General features: G+C 30.3%; 1 protein-coding gene across 1 annotated transcript in view; it reads left to right on the forward strand.

Annotated features, from left to right (window-relative positions):
- Nucleotides 1–78: 78 nt before the first annotated feature.
- The window catches only part of LOC125077856 (delta-sarcoglycan-like), a 28,262-nt gene continuing 9,662 nt past the window's right edge, over nucleotides 79–18,678 (forward strand). Inside the window, exon 1 of the mRNA XM_047689948.1 lies at nucleotides 79–200. Within this exon, the coding sequence (XP_047545904.1) occupies nucleotides 118–200 (83 nt within the window). The 5' untranslated portion in view covers nucleotides 79–117. The remainder of the gene's footprint in view (nucleotides 201–18,678) is intronic.

Below are 18,678 nucleotides of genomic sequence, written 5' to 3' on the forward strand. Positions count from 1 at the left end.
CTCATCGAACATCAGACACTTCCAACTTGTTCGTGGCTTAAGAACAAACTAGGATCACCTTACCGCATGGATATATGGGCAGCTCAGATTATTTCTAAATAATAATAAATATCCGCAATGGAAACGAATTCTTTAGGCCGTAATCGACAGACACCCGCAGCCAGGAACCACATCATCTACACCGATCACAAAGGAAGAAAGTGAGTACCATAAGTCCAATAATAAAGTGTATCAATTAATTGAAGGAGCGAATTTAAACCAAACAAATGAGCGCTATTACTTCTCTCAATTTAGTCTAACAAGTTAGAGTCAAAGGTTCGTTGAAACGGGAAACTCAATGGCCGTGAATTTTGTAATCTTCATTAATTTTAACGAAAGTTCATTCGGAACCTTCTTACTCTTGTGTCTATACTCCGTTTTATGACATTGTTATTCTTATGTCTTCTAACAGTACATGATTAAAGTAATATATTAATCAAATTATTTATATCAGAGCAGTTTTATGTTTCCATAAATGTTGATAATTATTGCGGAATAATTATTTTGGGTGTATTTTTTTTAACTTACAAATCGTAGAATATTTTATTACGTTATTTCTTTGATAAAAAATAATAAACAATTTTTACATAGTACATGTTTCTTTAAGAAAATGTCATAAATAGTTTTAATTGACAATATATCTTTATTTAAAAAATAGCGGTCAAAAATTCGTATTAATTACTGTCTACTTTGCTAGAAAATATATACTTTTAAACTTTTCAGAAGCATTTTTAAACCTAACGATTTATGCCATAAGACGCACTTTAAGTCATTAATTTATCTTGTTTGATTTTTTACTGTATAGTAAATATTAATTTATTTCTCTTCATAAAATGTTAAATATGCAATTTTGAAATGAGGAAAGTACGAATAGGATTTATTTTTACGATAAGCCTATTTTTACTCTATTTGAGATGATTTGGTGGAAAAAAGATTAGATTGTCATAAATAGCAAATACAAAGGTTAAAAAGGTTAATTTTTATATTACGTCAATGTGATTTTCTATTACTAGTAACGTTCACGTTTAAAATTAATATTAAGTACTATTTAGCGGTTATTGGAAATACTTAAAAAAATCTTCCATCTCGTAGTTACCATTCGAAATAGAAAAGCGAAAGTATTTTTGGGCACAAGTTCAAATATATGTAATACTATTTATTGAATAACATCATAAAAATATATACGTTAAAATTCATGTAAAACTGAAGTTCAGTCGAGATACGACTATTTTATAAGACCTACTCGAAACTCACATCGGAAAACGATCGTAAATAACAAAAATAACATACAATATTGACAATAATATCAATAATATAATTAAAGAATATATGCATCACAATAGCGTAACAACGCTAGAGTTTACGACATTTTGCGATAAAAATACGGCTTGTATTTATGTAACTTAAGTTATGCTCGTTTATCTGAATAATTTGATCATTACGGCTGAACTATTTAAGAAACAAAGAGTAGTTGTTAGTCGCGTAGAAACTAACTTTATCACAATCTGATCTGCATAGACATTTTACGACGACAAGTAATTACTCAAGTTATGTGTTTTATTACCGGTATGTTCATGTACTAGCTAATTATAAAACGTCTTTGTCAAAGAACTAGTCCTTGAGTGACGTAATTACATTAATTAGTATCAGGATTATATATAGTACACGTCTTAAAATTTGGAATAATCTTGTTATTTTCGATAAAATTCCCAATTTAAATATTTTTATGTTTATCATAGCTATTTCTTTGTTAAATTTTTACTTTATATCCGATTAATACCAAATGGCAGCGTTAGTCTTGTATGGTAGCCGTTGGACTGCAATGGAAAAGTCGATTCCACTACACATATTTCTGACTTTCCGAAGTTATGTCTTCCCTTCAACCAAAATTGGGCTAGAGTGTTTGACTATAGCCTCTCTTTTCCAATACTCGGAAGAGGCCCGAGCTTAGAATTGCAGTAATATTTTATAAATTTAATTTGTTAAGATATTTAATGTATATACATACATACTAGCTCAACTCATGGTTTCGCTCCCTAAGAATTCAGTTTGTAACAAAAATGCTTAAAGAACTTATTTATAACCTTTTATTCCCAACATAACCCCCTCATAAGGTTAAAAACGTAGTCTATGTCTGTATTGTATAGAATATTAGTATACAAAATAAATTAATTAATATAGATGACGTATCTCATGTTATGAATGGTTTCCGGAGTAATAATTATACAATTTAGTTTACTTATACAAAATTCAGTGGAATGTGCAGTAAAACCGGTTACCCATATATAATAACCATATACTTAAATTATATATACAAGAGTATTTTAACTATCATCAGAGTTTCTGTATCCAGGGAAAACTTGCATAAACGGAGAGATAAATAATAGTTACGATCACATTTTCAGATTGTACTATTTCCATTCCACGGGCATACTTCGGCAAAATTACTACATGCATACCTATTTTTTGACTTAATAAAATAAATTAAAAATCACCTTTTACTACAATATTTTTTTAATGTTCATGACAAGGGAGTTTTTAGTAATTTAAATTTAAGTTTCGAAATTGAAATATGTATGTAAAATAATTCTACTCCTATTTAAATGAACATTACATTTAAATAGGAGTAGAATTATTTTATTCCAAATAAATTATCCGACAAAAAATTGTTTTTGTGAGAAAAGTAATTTAATATATTATTTGGATGATATAGTTTTCTTATTAACATAGGAAACAGTAAGAAAGATTTATTCTTTAAATGAATAGTCCTGAAGAAAGAATTCATTTTAATAAAAAGATACTCCAAAAATTTTTCAGCATGTCCGTTTAAACTGAAAGGTAATATTTCTGTTAATAATTAAAATGTAAGTGTTGTTAAAATTTCAATATAACTGCTTTATTAGGAGTTCATATGACGAAAATCAAAACAACCATTTTGGCAAAAAATTGCATACAACGGAACCCTTATAGATTCGTCATTTCTGTCTGTCTGTCAATCTGTTTGTCTGCCTGTCTGTCCGTCCGTATGTCACGGCCACTTTTTGTATGTTTATCACGGTCGAAAGTATAACCAAGCTTGGTAGGTATTTTTTTAGAAATTTTCACACAAAAATAGAAAAAAAAAACAATAAATTTTAGGGTTCCCCAAACTTTTTTTTTTCATCGAACTCATACGGTTTCATGTACAACTATCTTCTATGGATAGGTTTTCAAAAATGATGAGGTTTCTAATATCATTTTTTTCTAAACTGAATAATTTGCAATTTGAATGATAAAACTAAAAATAATATATGATATACATTACCATGCAAACTTGGTTTGAACGAAATCTAGTGAGTAGTTTTTTTAATACGTCACAAATCACATCAATCAAATATAAAAAAAAAAAAACATTTAATTTAATAAACATAAACCTTGTTACTTGCTACTACGGAACCCTTCATGGGCGAGTCCGACTCGCACTTGGTCGCTTTTTTTATTTTAGATTACCGCTGCTCCCTAACAATATAAATAGAAATATTGTCACAAACTGAATTCCACGCTGGTGACGTCTCGAGTCTTGTTAGTTGTTAATATTAATATATTAACCATACGCAATTCGTTTATAATTTGAATCTGTCTTAGTCTTTCACCAAGGTAAGAAAATAAGTAAAACACGACTTTAAAAATTTATTATAAAATTTTTCACTATATATTACACTAGAATACTGGTTTTAGAGTAAAATGAAATCTAGCATTTATAAAATTAAAATGTATATTTTTTTTAAAGTTCGGGCACCCGCATTGCAAGAGTGGCCGCGAAAAGTCAGTGAATGCGTGTCGGCGAAGGACAGCCGAGTAACTTGTGCAGTTTCCGTTAGTCACATTTTCGCAACAAGGTATTCACATTTCGAGGACGGCAAAGTTGGCGTTATCGTGTTTAAAATAGAACGACAGGCGCATCTAACTTTGTGATGTAAAATGGACATGTCAGTAAGACGAATACGTGGATCTAATTTAATTTGACGTTTGCTGAACAAACATACTTCATTTCAATTATATGTTTGTGTATATATTTAATTATTAGTACACTTGCTTTGTTTTGGTAGGACAGATTGACAGTAAATGTTAGTGGAATTGAATTTGTATAAATCCGTATCATATCATCGTAGCATTTTTTAAGCATTTAAAGAACAATATAATAGGTACATAGGTATAATAGGTAGGTAGGAGGCAAATAGTGTACAATGAGTATAAATGATATGATAACTAACTCAGTATGTCTATAATTACTTAAAATATGTAAGGATTTTTAAATATTGACTAATATTAAAAAAAATATTTGATAAATGTCCAGAAGTTTCAATATATGTTTCACTGTAAAAACATAATTTTATACATTTTTATTCAGTTGGTCGCGACACGTTCAAAACTTGGTTCGCTCCGAGTGTATAAGTAAGGGTAAGTGTACAAATTGATTTATTGAAGTTAAGCGGGTTTCCGAGTTGCGCCGGAGTATTCACAGGCTTTTGCGATACACAGATAAAGTGGAAATAAAAAAGAAACTTCACAAACAGAAATCCCCTTGTCGCGAGATTTACGAGCCGACGCACCTCTAGCGCAAATAAGTTATGTAAATTTTATGTGCTCTACAGGAATAACACTTAAAACACGGAAACATAATAAATTATATTAGTTGTTACTAATATATTTCATTAAACAGCGGGAAAATAGGCTAACGATAGTAAGTTAGATGAACTACATTAGTGATCGACTTTCGAATAATACAATTGAAGAAAACTTTTACTAAAGGTAACAATTTTCTTAATGAAACCCGAATGAAAGGTATTTATGAAAGCTATAGTAATTGTATAGCTTTCAGACATAATTATGAAAAGACACGCAACTGGTGATTTAGTTATTTTAAAATTGTTGGGAGGTTCGTATCATTGATCGTCTCGGCCTTTGAAAGTATATGGTTTCATTTTTAATTAATATTGCAATATTCACAATAGTTTTTGATTTTTTCTGTGTATTTACCAATGGAGTTCTAATTGATTTTTAAAGTATATTCAAATCGAAACAAATCAGTAAATATTTTACTTATTAATAAACTATGTATATATGTTGCAGGCAAATAGCTTAATCAGCCATCCATTAAACATAAACATTAAACGCCTAGCCACTTTACTAAACGGTGCTTTTAATAAGCGGCCTGAATGACATTCAGCCAAATCATCTTACGTTCAAAGAATACGGATATATATGTATATCGTTTATTTTATTCTATTTATGCAAAAACGACTACTACACTGGACGTCAGGTACGTTCAAAAAACTTAAAAAAGAGGTTAGTCAAAAATAAAACGTGAAAAAAATAGTACCTAAAAAAAACTTATTAAGAGTATACTAAAACTAAAAACTTAAAAAAAATGTTTACAATACCAACGTTACGGGTAGTTTTTGAATTTATATTAGACTAGCTGTTGTTGCGTCTTTGCTCGCGTGGAAGTTGAATATATTTACCGATTAACTTAAAATATTACATTAATTTAAAACCTATATACCACATTGGAGTATAGGTCTTAAATTAATGTAATATTAATTTAATATTTCCCCCCAATTTTAATAGTTGAAGCTCGGCGATGTTGAATCATGTTATTAACCGACAACAAAAAAAGGAGGTTGGTTTATAAGTATTGATAGAAGATTTATAATCGACCTATAATTCAATTCTTATTTCACTCGTATATTATCTTTGATCTTGAACTTTCTATAGATAAATTACTGTTTAAATAAATACATTTTTTTATAACTAGTGAAGCCATCAAACAACATAACGTAACAAAAACAAAAAATATGGTTGAATTAATTACCTCCTTCTTTTTGAAGTCAGCTAAAAAACGTACGTCCCGCGATAGATTAGCGATAAATGATTGGCAGTTTAAGTATGGGCAGAGTGGTGTCTGGGGGCGCTACTGACTGGGGAATACAATTTAAATGTATCAGTTTGATTTAAAAATATGGAGAACTGTTCAGTTTATTATATATAGAAAGTTAGGGTAGGTACCTTAAACATGTGTATATTAATGGTGCAAAAATATAAGAGATGTTTTTCTACAAAAGCGAAAACATTTTTCTAAAATATTAATCATGGCAGATATATCGTCACAGAGGTATTCACTTTCTGTATTTGATTAAAATTAGTTTTGCTTACTCAAAGTTAGAAGACTTGTTATACTTGTTATTACTATAATATACTGATGAAATTTATAAATCTTATTTGTCATGTACTTGTAAAAGGGATAATGAAAATCGAACTCTTAAAATGTAAATTCTTTAAATATTTATATGTATTTAATGTGGTTAGAACGCGTGCATCTTAACCGATGATTTCGGGTTCAAACCCAGGCAGGCACCACTGAATATTCATATGCTTAATTTGTGTTTATAATTCATCTCGTGCTCGGCGGTGAAGGAAAACATCGTGAGGAAACCTGCATGTGTCTAATTTCAACGAAATTCTGCCACATGTGTATTCCGCCAACCCGCATTGGAGCAGCGTGGTGGAATATGCTCCAAACCTTCTCCTCAAAGGGAGAGGAGGCCTTTATCCCAGCAGTGGGACATTTACGGGCTGCTAATGCTAAAATGCTAATGCAAAAAGTAGTTTTCGTCGAATTCATGAACTAGCTTCAATTTTAAAACGATGTATAGATATTTATTTCAATTATGAATAATATTGGTACATTTTTAATCCTCCGTTGATGTTATAATAAGTCAAAATAAATGAATGACTTTTGACTTTGTTCCAATATTATATTCATTCATAGCATTAAAATTCAGTAAATGCAAGCACAATTTAAACGCTATTTTCAGCCCAAATTTCTGTTTGTCAATTAAAATATTTGGAATCACTGAAATCATTTCAGTGGCGGTTAATTTGATTACTCACAAACTCGACGAGGGAGGATATTGCAGTTTTGCTGATATCCTCACCAATCTTGAAGAGAAACCGGCTACACGTTAACCTTTTACAGTCAAATTTATAAATCAACGTGTAAATCATTCTATTCATAATATTGAAAATTGAACAATCTCATCTAAAATACGTTTTCAATAATAATATTAAATTTGTCTAATTAGTAAAAAACTAGTTCACGTTCAAACAGCGGCAGGCGTTGAAATTTGTAACGTGCTAATTATAATATTTGATTGCATCCCCGAACACTTTTGACTTGTCAATATTGTATAATAATAAAATGATTCGATTCGTTTGACATTCAGTTGATTTCAGCTAGAACGTCGCAATTTATACTGCACGTCACGTACCCACTCACTGCGGCTTGTTTGCGGAGCGACAATGCGAACGTACTCGTACTATACAGGTTGATACCGTACATTTATTATTTCATATTTTTTATGATTTTAAAAGTGCTACGAACATCAATATTTGTTAATATGTAATGTTCAATGATGTAATTAAGTTTATTCGTTTTACTAGCTGAACCGCGTCAAGGTTTTTGTTCAAATTGTACTCGCAAAACTTCAGATTAGCACTTTCAAACAAGCGTAGATACGCTAATAATAAATATTACAGTTTTAAATAATCATTAATTAGTTTGTGGGTTTGGATATTTGTAATTGTTTTCGCTGACTAAAGTTTAAGAGATATTTATCTTATTTTTATAGTAAATATTAGTGATTTATTCATTTCCCACCTTGTTTTCCCCCTTTGAATGGACTGATATTGGCTAAAAAATTTTTGGTAGTAAAAAGTTTTTAAAGCATTTTTTTATCTCATCTTATAATTAAAATGTATTTTTGAAAAACGAGGAATAATATGAGAAGTTCACATATTTGCTTTAACCAACAAATAAAATATTTAAAAAACAAACAAACTATACCTTTGTTAATTTCGTCGTTAAATAATATTCTGTATTTTTATTTACATCACTATGCTTATTTATAGTACGAGACTATTTTACTTTTATCTTTAGCACAAATCATTATTTGTGACAGCTATAAAACATGTGGCATTGCCATTTCTAAAATTTTAGGCTCAAAAATAATTTATACTAACATTGAAATATGTATGCGAATTTTTTTTTTAGCAAAATGAATAATTGTTTTTTTATTTAAAAACAACATAATCAGTTGGTAAATTTAAGGGTAACAAAACGCTTAAATCATTATATTTGTAGCTTTGTTATTGAAATGTTCACGTAAATATTCTTATAAAAATATATATATAACTTTTATGACTTAATAGGGCACTATGAAATAAGAGAAAGATATAATGTATTTTTTAATTTACACTATTTTTTTTAATAAAGAAATATATGATTTTGTTTAGCCGGGATATTAAAAGTTCACTCTTCACTTTACCAATAATACAGTTTATTTCTACAACTTGTTTAAATAACTTCTTTAGCATTAGCATTAGCAGCCCGTAGATGTCCCACTGCTGGGATAAAGGCCTCCTCTCCCTTTGAGGAGAAGGTTTGGAGCATATGCCACCACGCTGCTCCAAAGCGGGTTGGCGGAATACACATGTGGCAGAATTTCGGTGAATTTTCCTCACGATGTTTTCCTTCACCGCCGAGCACGAGATGAATTATAAACACAAATAACTTCTTATTCAATAGAATTAAATTCTAGAATCGTTGTAGAATCTACTTTCAGAACCGGTGGTAGCTTTCAATTTAATTCAACAGTGTTACATAACGGTTCATAAATGCTCTTATGAGCCTACTTGATTAAGCCTATAAAGAATATTTTGATTTTTATTATATAAATTAAAAAATAATTAGTTCAAATTCACCCTTTTTCGAGACAATACTTATACAGATATTAAACAAAATTTTAAATGTTTTAAAAAAAAGTACTAGAAAAAAAAACTATTATGTAAGCCTTGTAGAACAAATGTAAATAATATTGATTTATGCGCGTAAAGAAAGACGCGCGAATGAGTCTCCTGATCGAAAGAGATTTATCAAGCACAATCACGGATCAGATGTTAGTATTCCGACCAAAGCCCCAGAGAGCAAGCTTCGTATCGACTGAATAATTTACACGCACCTTACATACCTCCTGACGTAAAGCGAGCGTATACCTAAAGGTGAATTTATTTTTATTTCTTTTAACCACTCTGCACTTAGACGAAGAAATCATATTAAGCAGTGCATGCAATTAAAAGTTTAATGCGGTACGGCAATTCGCTTTAACATTCTCTAAAATTATTTCATTTTTTTTTTTAAATTAATGAACGTTCCATACTTCTCACCTTTAAAAATAGAACTAGGTAAAGCACTTTTATAATCTCAAAGTATAAGGAATATTTTTAACTTTCCATTAAGTATGATTTTACAAAATACTCACTTTGATTATTTATAAAAAATCCTTTAACACTTTTAAATTAAATACAGTTTAATTTGTGAAAAATATATTTAGGTCAGTTAAAACATTAGAGTAACTTATGATATTCTAATATTTTGGAGTACATTTTAATCACTACATATCTGGTCGTAGCTAAGAGCATGCAAAAGTGACTAAGTTGTCGTTGCTGACTTTATGAGTGGGACAAGCGCCGGGCAACTTTTGCTCCAACTAACTTCAAGTGCTGTAAGTAAAGCGTCTGCGGCAAACTTGCCTTCGCGAATTACTTCCACACGATTTTACGATCTCACTACGATCAGTTAAACTCTCGTCTGTATTAATAAAACCATTAGGTGATCAGAACCTCCATTTTTAAAGGTTTTACTTAAGAATGAGTTAAGAATTATATTATTAGCTATTGAGATTTTATAAATAGATTCGAAGTAATCTTATGTTTCGGATTTTAAAGAAATTGTTGAAATAATAATTCGCCGTTTCAATTTATCGGACTTTAATTAATGGAATACTGAGAGAAGTTTAAACACGTCTCATTTATTCGTAACGCTATTATGTTCCGTCCTTTTACAAATGTCAGTAACAGTTAAATGAAATTCACATTTCGTTATTTACCATTTATTTTTAACATTTTAGTATATTTTAATGATATAGTCGGTTGTATTCTCGGTCGCTATGTGCGCAGCTACCAATGTGGTAACATGTTTCACCGCTGGAACTAAATTAATGAAATGCCATTACTCCTTTTAACAACATTATTTTACATACATAACTAATTTGATGCAAGCACTTTTGTCCGTAATAAAACGCAATTAATATGAAAATTGGCACGGATATATGAAATTTTGATTCATATTCACACCCCGTTTTCAGCTATGTTCTTTGATGTATTGCATCAGTGTATTATAACAGAATACATAATATTGGAAATAGATTATTTACTAATATAGGATTTATATTAAAATTTAATTGCAATGCATTTAAAATATATTATAAACCTCTTTACATTTATATTATTACGGATATTCTTCAACGGGTCGGTCAATTTTAAGAACGAGCCCTATGTGTAGATGATATTATAGTGCACAACACAAGTGTGTACAAAAACATGCGCTTTATATTTCTTTATTCTGACAATAGAGTGGCATTCCTACATGATCGGGGGGAGGCGCAGGGCCAATGGCGTTACTTTCAGAGGCATGGGAGTGTAAGCCTTTGACGGTTAATGGCGATTCCATGAAAGAGTGCAGCCCTGTAAGAGCTACAACGATGAGGCTTTTAACTACAAATTGTGAATGTATATGTGTAAGAAAATTTTGATTAAGTGTCAATGGCCGAGTGCAATTTTATGGAAATAAAAGGAACTTCTTTCTAAGAAATTAATTTTAATAGTTTTATTTTATGTTACTAGGCTAAGGAGTAATTACTAAAAACTAAACAAAAGTGAGTCAAAAGTTTGAATGTGAGGTTGTATGTAAAACCATACAATGCCAAAATGTGTCCGGTGTAGATGAAAGTTACTGTTCATAGTCAATAGCGCGTGACTATGAGAAGTAACTTAATGTATGAGTATGAAATAAAAGGTATTATTTTTTTTATTTTATAAGTAGTAGCCAAAACCATTTTGTTAATTAAGTCTAGAAAGAGCATGATTTAATTTTGTTCACGCAATTAGTTGGAATTATAATTTAATAAAAATCTGTCTACAGCTTATAGATTCAAATTTGGATATTTTCAATTTTAAGAATTTTGCTTTGCCCATTATTTGAAAATGGCAATATCTTATAAGGTAAAACTAGTTTTTTACGGATTTAATCGCGTATATTAATTATTATTATTATTTTTTTTTTATTTTAACATCCCGACGTTTCGAGCACTTTGCAGTGTTCGTCGTGACCACGAACGCGATTAAATCCGTTAAAAACTAGTTTTATTTCAATGTGTAATAATCGCGAAAATCTAAGACAACATTATCTTATAAGGTATTTATTGGAATATTTACACTATGTAAAAGACAAGTTTAATCTATATTAATTGTAACTAACATATTTATCAGAATAGGGATCGATATTGAATTAGACAGTATTGCTTCGCAAATGATCTATAGTATTTTATCTAATTTGTAATAGATAAAATCAATATTATGGTACTATGTACCTTAGAAGATAAACAAAGTCTGTTGGTTACTTTTTTATAGGCCTTAATTTTTTTCTGGTTCATTATTTTCATGTATATCCGAAGGCTTTTCCAGCTTAGTCATGTAAGTGTACGAAAATAGCTTTTGTTGGATAAAACGCACATTACAGCAATTTGGTACAAAATATTGACAAACATTTATTGGCATTTCTAAATACAGATACGAACAAAAACGACTTTGTTTTATTTGATTATATTTATTTATTTATTGTTATATCATTACTATCTATTATGCTCAGGTAATTAATTCATCTTAATTCTAAATATTGTACAATTACAGTTACAAATGTATTTCATTCTATAAATTATTGTAATGTTACAAATGTTCTAAATTATAAAGTTTAGATGAAAGGATTTTTGTTACTCAATCAACCCATAGCGGCTGAACAGATCTAAATAAAATTTGGCACACATATATATTATAAGCCTGGAATATCGCATAGGTTACTTGCGTAATACTCAGTGTAGCTAGTGTACAAAGTAATTTGGTGGTAGTCCACTATCGTGCAAGTCTGTTTGAGTAGGTAGCACCCAATAATAATATATTGCACCGCCAAACAGTAATACTAGTATTGTTCTGTTCCGGTTTGGTGGGTTTAACTTCCTAAGGTTGGTAAAGCATAATGATGTGAGAGATGGATAATTATATTTCTTACAGCACCAATGTCTATAGGCGGTGGTAACCACTTAACATCATGGTCCATTTGCAACTCTTAGTATTTTCAGTAAATTAAAAAAGTATTAAGGTCAAGCAACTCCTAAGACTTATTGTAATTAATTGCACTTATTTGTTTCTGGGTAATTTTATCTTAAAATCCACGTGTTCGAAACATGACTTGCATTCAAATATGGAATATGAATTATAGGAGCGATTCGAGTAAATTGAAAGATTGCGAAGGGGGTAGACAAGCGTATTCCCGTTAGACGTAAGCGTTGTTTTATGGTCGTCGTGACGCCAACAAACTTCGGCAACTGCTTTATGATCCTAATTTATAAGTGAGAGGCGTCTGTATTTACGACTCTTTCTAGAACCCTCCCGCGAGTGCGTTCAGTTCTATTGCCTCACCACGGATCGTTATGACTTCTATTTTACTTTTGATTCGCTTTAAAATTAGCATATACAAATTTGGGTCATTTATGTATCACATACATTTTTAGTACCAATTATACTTTACATTACTAAACATGTTATTGTCAAGTATATTTTATAATATTAAACCCAAATCACTTTTTTTAATCGATCTCAAGATTGAGTAATTACCATGATATAAAATTATTCAACCTAAATCAACGAAAGATGTCAGATCATCTTGAAAATCTTAAAGACGAAGAGGTATGAGGCGACCGTAAGAAGTATTATTAAATACAGATAATATTGATGCTACTTAAATTTACTCATTGTATTGACATCCACATATTCATATAATTATATATAGATCTTTCAGTTATTTAACAAGATACTTTAATAAACATATTAAATTTTCTTCTCACATGTTTATTTCACCAGTTGGACTAATGACGTGCAGTAAATTGTTTTAGCAAAGTAGGTCCATAATAAAAAAGGCATAATAAAATTTGACAGATTTAAAATAAAAAACAAAAAAAATTCGTAAATGAAAAATAATTCAATTGCGTTTTTTCTTAAAACTTTTTATCTGCTACATAAGTATTAGAAATTCACATACATACATTAGCAGCCCGTAAATGTCCCACTGCTGGGATAAAGGCCTCCTCTCCCTTTGAGGAGAAGGTTTGGAGCATATTCCACCACTCTGCTCCAATTTGGGTTGGCGGAATACACATGTTATGTTATGCTCCAAACCTTCTCCTCAAAGGGAGAGGAGGCGTTTAGCCCAGCAGTGGAAAAATTAGAAATTCACATGATTACAAAATATTTCGAATTTTATGTTTCACTTTCAACTTTCATATAAATAAAAACGACAACTGGAGGCATTATTAATACGTACGAAGATTAACTTTTATTAAGTTCTTTTTTTTTCCTAAAATGTCTCTGTTGGTATTATAATTGTTTTTTTTCTTTTTATGTATCCGTTTTCGACAACTACATTTACATATACTTGATATACTTATATATTTAATTAATGTGAGTGGATCTAACGATAATTAATAATCAATTAATTTGATATTAAAAATTAAATATAACAGCTGCACACAAACTGTTTTTTTTTTCAAAAAAAAAAACCATTATACGTATAACATGAGAAGTTTGCATATTATATATATAAAAAAAAAGAAAATGAATCCGTATCAATTTGTTTCGTTAGTTTAAATATGACTTTTTTCAGGTAAATTTCGCTCTTAAACTTGCACATGCATATTCGTGTTGACTGATTTACAATCTGCGAAAGCTTTATGAAATTTTGCAAGCATAAATTAATTTTCAATTTGCCTTTGACGTTTCGCTGAGCCGGCCCGACACGTCTCTCGGGCTAGGTATTAACCGGGACATGACGCCCTGTGCCTATTTCCTACCCATATCTCTCTATACAGGTTAGCCTTGTGTCATACACATGTTATGAGAAACTTAATTGAAATACTACACGTTCATTGTCTATTGATAGTACTCTGTGTTCCACTTTTAGCCAGCCCAATATTCTTGGGTTGGTGCATTATTAAATCCGACGATAAACGTCTACTTCAGTTACCATTGCTCTTCGTGGAACTACGGGTATGAATGTGTGTATAGACCTAAGATTGTACAATTAACGAAATTATTGAATAATAATGCAAATATATCCTCTCAAGTATATGCATGAAAATGTTAAGATAAAATACATTAATTTATTTTACATTGAAAACGATTCAATGAATCTAATTGCGTAATTTTATTAAATTATCATAGTATGAATATGGCCGCTCTTCCCGACTTTATACAAATAAATAACAAATGATATACGATTTTTTTATGGAAAAACTTAAAAACTTTTCATTGGTCCAATCGGATTTTAGCCCAGGACCTCGAGTCCCGCCATCTTATAAACATCGAGTCAGCCAGAGAGATATATTGCCTCTACTTGTCATTATCTTGTCATTATCTATTACATACTTGTCATGTTTAAGTATGTTTTATAGTTTTGGCTGCATTCAGTTAGAAAGTTTATTTGCCAATTCTGCATATGCTAGATCTCAAAAAAGTACGCAACAAATGAATGTCCTCTACAGCCTATGTTCGTCCAAAAATTATAAACTACGAGTGATTTTATGAGACTCAGGAACAAACCAATAAAACTAATCTCTATAATATTGGTACATTGTTAAGAGTTATGTTTGATATATACAGTGAGTATATTGAAGATTATTTCCGGTTATATAATTAAGTTTGTTTTTGGTACCGACAAAAATTTACAGTCATCCTATCTATCAGGTTTCTTATCCCGTAAGAGCTATATAAAATTTGAGATGCAAATAATAATCAATAATATATATTTTAGATTTTTAAGGAAACTTGCGAGACGTAGAAGTTATGGTTGTCGCGTTATACATTAAAAAAATATATAATTGTTCCAAATCTCATCAATATGATTCATTTCAATTATTTTAGGTCGACGTAGTGTGTATGCTGCATGATTTGGCTGTTTTTACGGCCGACCGCCTGTCTGACGCTATCCCTGATTGGAGATGCTTTTGCTGGTGAATTAGTTCTCGCTATCATATTGGTGATTAAGACATTTACCTGTCCAATTAAACAAACAAACCCTTCAAAGACGATCTGTTAAAGTCTGCAGAAATCATACGGCAAAAATAAATATTGTAAAATAAATAAGTACTCTCGTTTCCGGGCTTTAATGATTATGCGTATTTGATGCTATGAAAGACACAGTACGTATACTTTTTTCTACACATCGTATTTTTATTAATTTTTTTAATTTTCGATTCGTCCAAATAAAGTGTGATAGATCTTTAGTTGTTTGTTAATTTTAATTGCCTAAATTTACCAAAGAATATTGTTTTTACTTGTTGTATTTTGTGTCATTTAAGTCCTCGTCATCATCTTCCTTTCATCCTAATTTGCGTGACGCGTGCTAGCACGTTTTCTTCTTCCATACTTCTTTGTCAGACGTCATCTCGCAAATAACATTCTTTCCAGCCATATCGTCTTTCATTTAAGTCGCCAGTTTATTGTTTTAATTAATTAAAGGAATCGGTTGCTTTTTATTAAAACAGTGATAATGTTATTAAGAACAACATTCAAATGTCCCACTGCTAAGGCTCATTTCGAAGAGAAGGATCGGAGCTTTCACGATGCTCCAATACGGATTGGTGCATACACGTATAGCGGTTTTGTCCAATATACCCTGGATTCTTCGTAATGTTTTCCTTTACCACTAAGGACGAAAAATTCTGTTATGTTTCCCTGGATTTCTATCTGCAATCATCGGTTAAAATTCACGAGCTCTAACCACTGGGCCATCTTGGTTTTTTTAGTAATACACAAGACTACTGTTTATGTGTATATAATATAAGAAACAAAAGTCAAAGTTTTCTTGGTGGTAGGGATTTGTTCAAGCCCATCTGGTTAACTACTACCCACTCTTCAGATATTCTACAGCCAACCAGCAATACTAAGTATTGTTGTGGTCCAGTATTAGGGGTGAGTGAGCCGGTGTAAAAAGGCACAAGGGATATTAACATCTTAGTTCAAAAGTTTCGTGCCACATTGGCGATTTAAGGAATGATTAATATTTCTCTGTAGTTCTGTTTAGGCCTAGTGGCTTTTTAAGTCGAAAAAAACTCAGTTGCATCCACTTAAGTCCACTTAGTTGGAATTGTGTACACTTGTGTAAAGCAGTTGGTGACGCGCTTGAACTGTTACCGGTCGATTTGCAATCGATTTGGATTATGAGAGTGAGAGAAAAGATTGACAGAAACGAATCTGTGTCTGTCATTGGCGAAAGTGCAGAAGTGTGTGTGTACACACACACTGCACTTTCTGCATATGTCCTACGTAGTTGGCTAGTTTCCATTGAGATGGACCGCCGCAGCCGAAATCGACAGGACAACATTATTATTATTTATAATTGTTTTTTTTTAAATGGGGTATGCAATAATGAGATTTTGCTTTCCATGAATGAATATATAGATTGACGGGCGATAATCGATAAACCTTGTTTTGCTATTAAACTTAAGTGAACTCATATATTAAATACAACCATAAGTTAACAACATATTCCAAATTTACCAGATAAACTAATATTGAAGTAGTTTATATTAATTTCAATTGATAGTTAATTTTGTATATATCAGGAAATATAAAGGTGCATAAGTATTGCGCTCGAATGTATGTACATGAATAATTTTGTTTGCTTTCCGCAGTACCAATAAGCTATTGCAATAACAAGAAACCTTTTAAATAAAGTGACAAATATTGTCTGAATTTACTGGGAAATAATTGCTGACAAAGGTTTTATTGGTCACTGTAAGTAAACATAAATGACAAACTTAATTTACAAAATTATTTCGGTAAGCGATATCAAATACAACACTTATATCAATTAAGTTATTAAAAATATATAAAAGACGCACATAATAATAGACTCGATTAAAATTAGTAATTTCCTAAAAAAGCTTGAAAGCTCTAAATTGAAAAGTAAATATAGAACTTACAAAGTTTTCAATATTTTCCACTTGCAAGTTAGACTTTCGAGACGGTTATAACGTATCATGTTAAAAATATAGCATTAGCCGAGTTGAGCTTGCACCGTGTATGAAATGCAACATGCAAAAGCCATTGAGAATGATGTCTGAATCACAGCGATTTCTCTTCAACAATGATAATAATAAATATATACATGTCAAAAGTGAATGCAGATATTCGGATTTTAGTTTTAAAGATATAGTGAACTAACATCGGAATTATAAATACGAATTGCATTTCAATTCTGAAAGCGAGATAAAAAAAATACTTTAAATTGATGTGTTTTTATATTAATTTATATTCTTTTTTGTTAGAGAAAGTACATTAAGTTACCAAATATATTTTTTTATATTTTCCTATTAGAAAATCTGCTTCTTAAGATAATGGCTCCTTTGAATCTGAAACTATACATGTTATTTTAGTCATGTAAATGAAATGTAAATGTTTGTTGATTTTAGGACGCAATTAAAAAATATTTATATATTAATAATATATTATATTGGCGAAGTTTGTTAGTTTGTTTGTTTGTTCTTTATTAGCATGAATAAAGGTTATCAATTAAATGTATGCGTTCTTTACGCCCTTGGTATAGTGAATACTTTAGTTACCTACATATATAATAAAATAGAGATTATATTATATATTAAATAATTATAGTGAGTTTTGTATGTTATTTCCATTCTCCATTCATTATCCATTCTATATGAATACCGGACATACACAGATTTCTTTAATAATAGTTTGTATGGTTACATTTTCGTTAAAATTAAACAAATATTTAACACTATATATATTAATATCACCTGTAAATGTGGGTACAACCTAGCAATTGAGTCTTAAATTATGTCCATACAATTTATTAGGCTATAATTTAGCTTGACGGTGTTGAATCAGTCTAACAGTTTTAATAATAATTTACATAAATATAATCTCATTAATTAATTATTTTAAGGATATTATGGACTTGCACAAAAATTTTTGTATACTCTGTATTCTATACTGTACTCTTGACAATACAGACTATCCGGACTGACTATTAAATAAAACTTGTGTTCAAAGCTAATGCCCATGATAGACCACTTCGCTCCACTTAAAACTTGTTGCTGATATTTCCTTAATACTCGGTCCTTATTGAATACTAGTTCTTGTAACTGCTATTTTCTTATCATCTTTGTTTATTTTAAATAATAAGTTGGAAGAAGAATGATTTGTTTTAATGATGTAGTTGGCTGTACATATTAAATAAACTGAAGCAAATATGTTTACATATATACGGGGAATTGAACGATCGCCATCTGGGTATTTTTATAATCATTTTGAAAATCTTAAGCTTTTGAAAAGTTTTATACAATAAAAGCTGAGTTTTTTTTTCACCGGTTCTTTTCAGGTCCAAACATTAAGCTGTATTTTTTACGT

Source organism: Vanessa atalanta, chromosome 4 (genome assembly GCF_905147765.1).
Source record: "Vanessa atalanta chromosome 4, ilVanAtal1.2, whole genome shotgun sequence".
Taxonomy (NCBI): domain Eukaryota; kingdom Metazoa; phylum Arthropoda; class Insecta; order Lepidoptera; family Nymphalidae; genus Vanessa; species Vanessa atalanta.